Source organism: Mesitornis unicolor, unplaced genomic scaffold (assembly GCF_000695765.1).
Source record: "Mesitornis unicolor isolate BGI_N332 unplaced genomic scaffold, ASM69576v1 scaffold18081, whole genome shotgun sequence".
NCBI classification, from domain to species: domain Eukaryota; kingdom Metazoa; phylum Chordata; class Aves; order Mesitornithiformes; family Mesitornithidae; genus Mesitornis; species Mesitornis unicolor.
The window spans coordinates 62,786-73,855 of record NW_010161919.1 but is presented as its reverse complement, the minus strand read 5'-3'; the positions used below and the strand labels follow the sequence as shown (position 1 = coordinate 73,855).

The 11,070-nt window shown below is 38.3% G+C and overlaps 1 protein-coding gene across 1 annotated transcript; it reads left to right on the top strand.

Annotated features, from left to right (window-relative positions):
- The first annotated feature begins 19 nt into the window (after positions 1 to 19).
- Positions 20 to 7,881, top strand: NIPAL1 (NIPA-like domain containing 1). The gene is made up of 9 exons (XM_010193486.1): positions 20 to 114; positions 689 to 856; positions 1,021 to 1,102; positions 1,469 to 1,559; positions 3,463 to 3,729; positions 4,775 to 4,831; positions 5,293 to 5,383; positions 6,978 to 7,138; positions 7,277 to 7,881. The coding sequence occupies exons 1-9, from the start codon at positions 20 to 22 to the stop codon at positions 7,879 to 7,881; spliced, it is 1,617 nt and encodes a 538-aa protein (XP_010191788.1).
- Positions 7,882 to 11,070: the final 3,189 nt, after the last annotated feature.

Below are 11,070 nucleotides of genomic sequence, written 5' to 3'. Positions count from 1 at the left end.
GCGCGGGAGGTGCGCGCCAATGGGCGGAGGCGAGGGCGCGGTATCTGCGCACCGGCGAGACATCGCTCCTGGAGCCCCCCACGCTGCCCCTGCGGCTGTCATGACTTCTGCATAGTAAGACTTTGCTCCGCCGTGACGTCATGCAGTTAATTTCCGAGCATTGTGGCGCTGCCAGTGCAAGGGAGGTTCCTACGCTCCTTCTCGTGTCTGAACCCTTTTTTCAGTATGTTTTGTTCATTTCTACAATTGAGGCTGTGCCGGGGAATGATCCCTTGCTGCTTCTCAGTACCTGGGCTTTCAGCCCCAGCAACCAGGCCTTGGCAAAAGTGGGCTTGGTATTTCCCAGATGACCAAGAAAAACATTTCATGTCCCTGCCATGTGTGAGCTGACTCGTGAGCACCATAAAAATGGACAATTTACATGTCTAATCAAAGAAAATAGTTTTCCAGATGTCTTAGGATCAGCATCTTGAGTACTGGCTGTCACTAATGAATCACAGGATACGTTAGTCTCACTGCAAAATGCCAGCAAGGAGTGTGTAGTACTGGGCTGGCTGATGTACCCGTCTTGGATAGAGAATATTTAGGTGTTTGAGAAAATATTTTCAGATTTAGGTGAATCGTAAAAACACTTTAGAAGTTACAACCGTGGCCTCCTGAACCCAGACTGGTTTCCTGTTGCTCTCAGCCTTGAGTCAGAGCTTGGAGAGTTTGTTTCTGCAAGAAGGAGTTTTGCTGACAGATTCATGTTTGTTGACGTTGCGAAGTGGGAGGTGAAACTTACTCAGTTACAGAAACTAGGCTCTGAGCAAGCCAGGCAGCTTCAGAGATTTGTCACCGTCCTCGGTCCTTCCAGGTAATCTTCAGACTGTTGGCAGTGGGCAATGAAGTAGTAATAATTCCTGGATTAGCCTCATCTTCCCAGGTCTCAGGTGATTCTTTGATCAGTGGAGTGACATACAACCTTATGTGCAAGTGGAACGAATGACATGTTTTTTAAAACTAGAAAAAACTTCTCAGCACAACAGAGATCGCAAGTGTTCAGAATGACTGTTCTCAGCTGGCAGATGGAACAGGTGAAAAATCCAACATCTTTGTTAATGTGAGCAGAGATTGTATTTCAGAAAGGAAAGAAACATCCTTTGGCAGTCACCAAGTGACTTACTGCAGATGGCATGATTAAATTTTCATTACTGGATGTTTTAGAGTCTGCTATGGAATGGAAAACTTAAGAATCAGTAGATAAAGTAGTAGTATCACATAGAAGGGAATAAGACTGCCATTCACCTCCAGCTACATGAAAGTACACCATTCACTACACTCACAGTACACCCACAAGGTGGGAGAAGAGTGTTATTTTCTTCACTTTAGAAACCCAGCACACTGATAAAAAGCTGCCTCTACCATTGCAGGTAGCTAAAAGACCATACTTACTAAGACTTTTTGTCTTGATGCTTTTTCATTAAAGGCAAGAACTGTTGCTGCTTCTCACATAAAGCCAGTAGTAGCAGAGCGGTGGTGGTACAACCGTCACCAGTCCAGTTTTAAGGTATTGAGTGGTAAGGGATTTAATTCACTGGCAACCTCCCTGCTTTTTTGCCTTGTAGTGAGAAGAGTAACATTTATATTTAAAGGATTTATCTTTAATTTTCTTTGTAATTTAATCTTTAATAGTTATGTCAAAACCGAAGTATATGCAAAATTTTCTTCTTCTAAGACTATGTTATATTTTAGGATTTTAAAATACTTACAGATCCAAATGCAAATTCCATTTGTTTTACATAATCCTGTTGCAACTTCTAATAATGATAAGATGGCAGAATACTGTCTATCCTACATGCTATGCAAAAGTAATTTGATGTAGATATAAGGATCTTCAGGATCTGGACATAGCCATCTTGTGGGACCATGTTTACAAAGTCTGGCTTAGCCATACCAAACAACCGTGGTTACATAGAAGCTCTCTTGGCAAACAAGGAAATGTGATTGTACAGCAAAAAAAATCAAATTATAACTTCCTGTAGTTTGTTTATTTTACAGTATGGCACAGGGCAACAGGGAGCAGGTATTCAGTCTCAGTTCCTTATTTGTAAAGGACAGTATTTCCCAGTGCTGGTATCAGCATTGTCAGCTGGAAATGAAGATATGATTTCAAATTTCATACCGTTTTTAATACTTTTGATATTTTAAATATTTCTTCCTAAGCAGTATTAGGTGAATTATCCAAGGCTGCTTATTGCTAATAGTGCAGTGAAGTACTTTTGACAGAACATTAATATTTCCAGAGCTTAGGTATGAAAAGACACAGAGGCACATCCTTTTCTACCAAGTCTGCAAGTCTTTTTTTCAGTTGATAAAAAAAAAAAAGGTGAGTGTATTACTGATGGTACCAGTCAGCTGAATGAATCCTTCATTTTAATTACAGGGGAAACATGGAAAGCAAAATTATTTGTTGCATCCAGTGCTTTATATGATTCACAATGAACTGAGCTTTTGTACTTCTGTATCTGTTGTTCCATACGTTGACATGCCTTTGCAATAAAACCTTTCTTTCCAGAAAAGGTTGTCCTTAAAAGCTATTCCAGCCTAGATTCTCTGATCCATGCTGTTTGTGTGCTGCAGTCTATGAGGAACTGTGAAACTTCTGTCTAGGCTACTGTAAGCCCTGTTGCAGCATTGCTACCTGTCCCCTGCTTCCCCATGCAAAATAACGACTTCTTTTGTTCTTGGAAATGCAATACCTCTTCTTCCTTTAAAAAACACATCTGGGCTGATGGCAATTATGTCATTTCCACAGCCTGTCATCGTAGTGATGCTGATAAGGTTTAGCTGGTGGGGAGTGCAAAGCTTCAGCTTTAGCTCAGGATGGCCCAGCTCTGCAGCTGGGGGTTGTTGAGATCAGATGAAAATTGCCATGAGGTGTAATGAGGCCTCCACCTCAAAATTTTACAAGTGGTTAAAGAAGGTCTGGCTCACACAGTAGTCACTGAACAATTGTAATAAAATGTATTAACATGCCCACATGCAGCAAGGGTTTGCTCCCTATATTTTTTTCTTTCTCTTTTTTATTTGTTGTTTCCAAATCTCAGCTGCAAATGTAAAAGCAGAAGCCTGGAATAACATCAGGTTTACTCTAGCAGGCAAAGTCTGAAATCATAGATTTGGCTGTATGTTTTTAATCTGGGCATATGGTCTCTGCACAACACAAAAGAACCCTTTCTTCTTGAGATTTCAGGTTAGCTTTTACAATTCAAGGTGAATTTTACATTGAAGATAATATTTTAGTGTTGCATTCCTTGGTATTTCCCTAATCGCTTGACTGAGGCAATGTAGTGCAAAACATATATATAAAATAAGGTACACATCTGTGAATTACAGGAGTGGGTAATGACTTGGGAATCTATGAATTATTTGCACCATCAGAAATTACAAATGCACTTGTCCTCCTTTTTCTTCTCCCAGGTGCTGTGCTCTCTTTTGCTTGCCATGACTCCTGCCAAGCATGGTGCCAGATCATCAACGTATCTGAATCCCGCTCTTCTCTCCTCACCTCTATGGACGAGACTCTCAATAAAACAAACTGGAGCTTTTCCACACCTGCTGGAAGCAAATACCGCCTCTATGTTGGCTTGGCTTTGGCAATAGGTTCCAGTATCTTTATTGGTTCTAGTTTCATACTGAAGAAGAAAGGACTTTTGAAACTGGCAGACAAAGGAGTGCCCCGAGCTGGTAAGCAGTGGTGCCTCTTGTAACTTGGCGAAATCAAGGTTCAAATCACTGATCACACATTTAAAGTCATTGTAGCTGAAATCCATCATACCTTTAGCAGTGATCAGAAGTCCTGTCTTGGCTAGGGATGGAAATACAGTATTAATTTTCTGTGTGTGATTACAGAGACTGGGATTTCAGAATTCCTAGGGCTATGGGAGCAGCAGTGGGTATTAAATCTAGTAAGTTGGTGATATTTCCTCCCTGGCAGCAGTTAGATACCAAATAAAATTGTCCTTTGATCTTACTCTTCAAAATGCCTTTATTTCTCTTCCCCCCCCCCCATTCGAGATAGAACCTTAAAATGGTAACTCAATTTATGTTTTTAAAAAGAAAAAAACAAACACCAAAACCAAAACAAAGCAAGAAGTACAGTGAGCTGTAGAAAGGATACTTATTACCAAAGTTTCTACAGTTAGTACCACTATTCTTTCATCAAAGTCAACAGAAGAAGAGCTAGAAGACCCATTGGACCCATTCTCTTTGCATGGAATTAGATATATAGCATTAGCAGTTTTTCTTTTGTTTGCTGTGTTTATTGCAATACACTGTTCCAGAGAATTTGGTTATTTGAAACAAATATGTTACTGAATGTTCCATATACTTATATTTTATGTAAAAAAGTTAATGCATGCAGTGACATTTTCCTTTCTAATTTCTCCAAATTCAAAGTGTAATCAGTTCAAATGCAGCTGACTGTGTATGAATATATTGAATCTGACCTGGGAAAGCACTTTGTAGCATTTAAGCTCACCAGCAATCTTCATGGACATTTTACTTTTGCTTGCTACTTTCCCTTTAGTCAAATATCATTTTTCAGAAGTCCAAATCACAAAGTAGTAGAGTGATTAATAAAGATGTCAGTCAAAATCAGTTCTTCATGTTGCATTCAGATAACATGCTCTTTCAGTACTTTGCAGGACTAGAGGCAAATGTTGAAGCTGTAGTTTGGTTTATTACAGTAAGGTGATCTTCTTCTAAGATTAGATTATTTTTCTGCTTTCAGGACAGGGTGGATATTCTTATTTGAAGGAATGGCTTTGGTGGGCTGGATTGCTATCAAGTAAGTAACTTCTTTCCTCCCAGCCTATATGTAAATACTACATAAAGCAGATTGCTTTAAATAGATTTATTCCCTGATTTTTCACTCCCTTCACTTAAAAGAAATGCCTTTGCCATCACCTTTGTGACAGAAGTCATTCTGATAGCTCATCTCTCAAAGACTGCGTGTGCCCTTTGGAGCTCTTCGCAGAACAACAACCTTTTCTTTAATATCCAGTCAAAAGCAATGGGATTGATACTGTCCAGTTTCTAGGACTACCTAGGGAAAATTATTTCACTTTCTTCAGCCTTTATTATGTCCAAAGGAGATTAAGATAATTTTGAAAGGAATATTTGCATGTATAGTGTAGGAAAAAAATAATTTTTTTATATTTCCTATCATAGCTGTCATACAAAATATTTGTAGTAGAATGTCTATTATTCCCCCCCTTCAACCTGATTCAAATGTTCTTTCTTCTTCAGTGGGACTAGGAGAAGCTGTAAACTTTGCTGCCTATGCCTTTGCGCCTGCAACCCTGGTTACCCCCTTGGGTGCACTGAGTGTTCTCATAAGGTTGGTACAAACAGGGAGCAAATCTTGACAAATGAACTATTCACTGTGTTAGGAAAAAATCCTACCTTGGGCTGAAAGTAGAGAATTTAAATATGAGAACTCAAAAGCAATATATGGACAAAAAAATTGCTGTTTGTTCCATGGTGTAAAGATCCCTGGCTTATTTAGAACTGAATTTTCTGGGCAGAGGGAATGAGAAGTCTTGTTATAAAGACTAATATATGCTTTCCCAACAACCTTCCACCTATATTATAAAGTATTACTTATCAGCATATACCAAGTCTACTGCTGATGCACAGTGGGAGAAGGCTGCAATTCATCTACTCCTAGAGAACTGAAGCTTTCTTAAAAAGTCTTATTCTGTTGTTCAGCTGTGGCAAAATGTTAAAAGTAAATACAGTATTTCCTCATTAAAATATTTTCCCAAATTTATTTTTTTTTCTTTTTTTTTTTGTAGGAGCATAATTTCTTATTAAGGCACACTTAGTAAGCATTTTGGGTTTGGTCTTTTCCAACTCCTTCTGAAAAGGAGGCAAAGGAAATTTTAGCTTTTTTAATATCCACAATTAGAATTTGTGGTTCTTTTGAGAGACGAATGCCCTTCAAACACCCATTATTTCTTATGTATGAAGAAATTAATAATTTCCCAGTACTTAAGCATATACATTAATGTGACTATCACAGAAGCGGAAAAGACATGGATTATGCTTACAACAGACATTCTGGGAAATAAGTTATTAGCTAAATGGAATTACTGTAATTTAAATGTAAAACTCTTATTTTTAAGACCTGAGTATGCTATATGAAACATTGTATTTAAAACCAACCTGGGACACGTATTTTTTACACTAATCTAACTGCTGTAAATGCAGCCTTTCCATCATAGCAAAACCAGTGTAACTCTGGCACCTACAGATGTGCTGGGATCAACATGTAGGTAGCTGCAGACTAACTGCCTGCCTGGCTGCTGCTTCTCAAAACAGCCTGAGTTTTAACTTTCTCTCCTTTGATGTGGATAGCAATCTTTCCAATTTTCACGAAACAGAGAGGTTGTGAGAACTTCATGTCAGTGAGCTTGTTACCCTCATGTGAAAAGATAGTTGTGATTTTATCAGCAGCTTGAGAAACTATTTATGAGTGTGTCCACACACTGTTAAGCCTGTGTCTGTGCTTAAGGTTATGCTCTAGCTGGCTAGCTGTGTGTCCTGTGACGTGGCCTTAGTTAGGCCATGTTATTATCTTTAGGTTAAATCTTGCACCCCTTGGAGACCCTGGGGTCAGTCCTCTTAGGAGGGTGAGACGTGCCTTTTCTGTGTTTTTGGGGGAGTCCTGGCAAGCCAGGCAGAAACTGTGCCTGGGTGGGAGAGCCCAGGGAAGGATGGGAAGGAACATTTTCCAAAATATGCTAACTCCCCTAAAATGTGACCTGATCTTCTTGGTCCTGACGAACCTTCCTGCAAAACTCCTTAAAATATGGTTTCCCATATATCCAAAATCAAAAGAGGTTTTGAATTACTGTCATGTTACACAGAGAGATTGTGAATGTCTCGCGTGGCTGGTGGACTGAACCTTTTCTTTATATTTTGCGAAACAGTGCTATATTGTCATCCTATTTTTTAAATGAGAAGCTGAATATTCATGGAAAGCTGGGCTGTGTACTGAGCATTTTGGGGTCAACAGTCATGGTTATTCATGCCCCTGAGGAGGAGGAAGTCACCTCACTAGATGAGATGGAAAGAAAGCTGCAAGATCCAGGTCTGTATGCAATTGCAATGAACTTGTGCTACGGTTCATAGGGAAGTGTTTGGGACACCAAGTAACTTTTAGCATATACTGGGATGTAGTCTGATATTTTATCTCATGCACTTTACTCTCCTTTCCTCTCTTTTACAGCATTTGTTACATTTGCTGTTCTCATAACAGTTGTTGCCCTCATGTTGATTTTTATCATGGCTCCAAGGAGAGGTCAAACAAATATACTGATCTACATTTTAATTTGCTCACTCATTGGTGCCTTCTCAGTCTCATCCGTGAAAGGCCTGGGCATTGCCATTAAACAAATGCTGGAGTGGAAGCCAGTTTATCGACATCCATTGGTTTACATTTTGGTGGGCGTCTTAGTGCTGTCAGTCAGCACTCAGATCAACTATCTCAACAAAGCGTTGGACGTGTTCAGTACATCTCTAGTGACACCTATTTATTACGTGTGTTTCACCACAACGGTTGTGACATGCTCCATCATCCTGTTCAAGGAGTGGAATAGTATGGACCTGGGTGATATCATTGGAACCCTGAGTGGATTCTGCAGTATCATCATAGGCATTTTTCTATTGCACGCTTTCAAAAATACTAGTATCACCTGGAGTCAGTTGATGTCTACTGTTGCCAAAGAACCGTCATTACCACACTGTGAATATGAAATCTGTCATACTTTACTGGAGAGCATGGAAGACCCAGCTTTAGCATATGAGGAGGACAACGTTTTATTCAGTCAATGAAACTCTCAAGCAGTATTCATTATTGAATTGTCATGAATTGCAGACTCGGGCGACCTGTGTCTACCAGAATGCCTTTTTTCCTGCATTCCTCTGGAAAACCATCTGTAAGGCCAGTTAAGTGTGGGCCACTCCTCTGTGCCAGCTGTTAGTAGTAATGAATGAAAATGTTCAATAATTAACATGACAGACAGAAACCTTAGGGTGATAGTATGTCAGGCAATGAACAACCTTGTCCTTTTTTAATGCAGCATCTCGTATAGGAGAATTTTAGCAGAAAAGAATGATCTTTGTAGGCTATGTTTACAAAATGCAATTTTCCCACCATGATGAAAGATAATCCTTGCTGAAGTGATAAGCACTCTGCTGTTATCTTAGTGATGGCCTTAATATTTCAGACTTTCTTTATATTTTTATAACTTAGTGCCAAACAAACTTATAGATAGTCTATCTGAAGGGTATTCATTGGAGATATAAAATGAAGAAAATATTGTTTAAACCTTTAGCTTTTAATATAAAATTTTATGCAAGTTTGGGTTTTGGTTTTGGTTGGTTTTTTTTTTTCATTTTTGGTGATATACCAATGAATCTTGAATAGAAATTGTCATGATTTAGTGCTGGACAGGCCACTAAATACTGGAGAGACGCTCTCTATTAACCTCTCTCCCCTAACCCCTCTTCCTGCCTTAGGAGGGGAAGAGAAGAAGGGAGAGAGACTTATGTGTTGGAAAAGAAAACTAACAGATTTAATGAAACAATAATACTAATACTTCAGGATAATAATCTAAGTAGAAAAAATTACTAAATACTTAAAAAGATGTACAAATATATATATTTGTATATATCCCCCTTCCCCAGTGACAATTATGTCACCAGAGGCTCTGCAGAGCAGGGCACTGGAAAAGTCCCAGACTGGACCGACCAGCAGGATTCAGGAACTGGATTCAGGAATACACGGGTCATGATCGGAGGCAGACAAACTAGCAGGATTCTGTTCAAACTTCGGCCATTGCAGAATACAGAAGAAGAGAAGAGCAAGAGAGCGAGACCCTCGTGATCTCTCAGCTTTATACTGAGTATAATGTTTGTGGAATGGAACACCTAGTTGGTCAGTTTCGGGTCCTGTCCGCTCCTCCCCACAGATGCTGATTCAGCACCCATGGTGTGACAATGGCCTTGCCATGTTTACATAACATACAAGTTTTATCACTTGTAGACGTGAACACTGTCTGGAAGAAACATGACGTTAGTTTCAGAAAGTACAACCACTTAGAAGAGACTGAGCTGAAAAGTAAAATCTCTAATTAGAAAATTAGTTCTATTTAGCTCAAACTAGGATAGAAGTCACCAAAAACTTCATGAAATGTGGTTCTTGGTAACCATTCTCCTTCAAAATCCGTTTTTTAACAGCAGAGTCTTAGCTCTTCTACCTTAGGAGTCCTGAATGAATTGCAATTCCCTGGATATTCATGTACCTTTTTATTTCAAAACTATGAACAAGTTACATTTTAACAAAAAACAAATTCATTAGAGGCCTGAATACAGTTGCTGCCGCCTTAAAAAAATTATACAAGATAAAAGAAGAAATTATTCAAAGGCAAAAAAAACCTAGAATGTGTATTTAAGAATTTCCATTCTGTTTTATACTACTTAGAGGCTTAAGAAGGGGCTTCACTTATTTCTTTACTTCTTCCTAATATTGCCATTTATTAATCAAAACCCATTTAATAATTTCTCGTTTTCCAGAAGGGTATCATTGTTTCTTAACAGCAAAACAGTTGTGTTATTCCATTATAAAAGCAAAATCCATTTTCCAACTCATGAACTATTTCTAAAAATAAAGGAAGGGCTATAAACAAGGGGTGAGAAACATCAAAACATCTTTTGGTTTAGTTTGGCCATTTCATCTTTTCTAAAAATGAGTATTCACCTCTATTAGATATTTAGCTATTAATCTATCACAGGCCTTGAAGATTAGCATCTGTACCACAGTATGGTCCTCAGTTGTGGTCACAGATCTGTATCTCACAAAAACAGCTTGCACAGTCCATGGTTTACTCATTATAATTCCCTTTGTTGCCACTTTGTGAGCAAGAAAGGAGCTTCAGCAATCAGATGTGTGGTTCATGATAAACTCATAAGAAAGGCATTATTTCCAGTTCTTGGGATTTTAAGTGTGAGTCCAGAACCTTTGCCAGAGGATACTAGTATTTCAACATTAAAAATTTATTTTAACAGCTGATTTATATGGCAAGCAGAACCTCTTCATGAAGCAGGCTGTACATTCTCTAATGTGCAGAGTGTAGTAAAAGTGGACACTTTGGCTGGGTAGTGAATTGTTCCACAAAAAAACCCTCATCATTTAGCTGTAAGAACAAAAGTGTTGCTACTGATATTTCATACATTTGTGTTGTGTAATCTTTAAGTACTTCCTTTTTGAAAGACATTCATGAAACATCTCACTTGTTAATAATTTTAATGATGCTTTAGAAGCTATCAAGACTAGAAAGTAACATTAAGGTACTAGCTTAAAGTTATTTCTAAATTACAAACATCCTTTTTTTCACTTGCATAGGTTTTTAGTTTTCATACCTACAGGAAGAGGTAGAAATTGTATTAATCACCTGCACCTTATTTCTAAACCTTCATTTTTACAATGAAGAGCTTATCTGAAAAATGTGATACTGAAAAGTGTGTTCGGTTCTTCTGCTCACAGTACTTTATAAGGATTACAGGTAATCTTGCCAATGTAAAGAGAAGCCCAGAAGACTGTCATTAGGAAATGGCTATTCAGGTTATCACCTGTGATTACCTAATTTAAGGAGTACACTCAATAGTGCTGGAGATGGCAGCAATCTTACCCAAGCAAAAGAGACATTGTTATAAAATATGTTCTCACCTTGAAAATACAATGACAGTGTATACAGCTTTGGAATATTTTTCAGCTTTCCAAATGATAACACTTGCAGCAAATCTTTGCTGTTAAAATGCATGTGTTAAAAAAAGGTTTGAAGAAGAAAATATGTCAACAGTTTCATTACTTCTTGGGTAGTGTGTGCAGAGAGTACTTTGACTTTATCAGACAAATTCAAGCTACAAAATCTTTATTGTTAAAATCAGATAATACAAATAATAAAGAGACTAAAGATAGAGTTTTCATTACAGTTTGCCCTTAACAAAAACTCAGAGATC

Excerpts from the sequence above, each read along its gene's own strand:
- NIPAL1 (XM_010193486.1), top strand. The coding sequence starts at position 20 with ATGGGCGGAGGCGAGGGCGCGGTATCTGCGCACCGGCGAGACATCGCT. Across the intron at positions 4,832-5,292 it reads GTGGGCTGGATTGCTATCAA|TGGGACTAGGAGAAGCTGTA; the intron begins GTAAGTAACTTC and ends TTTCTTCTTCAG. Across the intron at positions 5,384-6,977 it reads GCACTGAGTGTTCTCATAAG|TGCTATATTGTCATCCTATT; the intron begins GTTGGTACAAAC and ends TTTGCGAAACAG.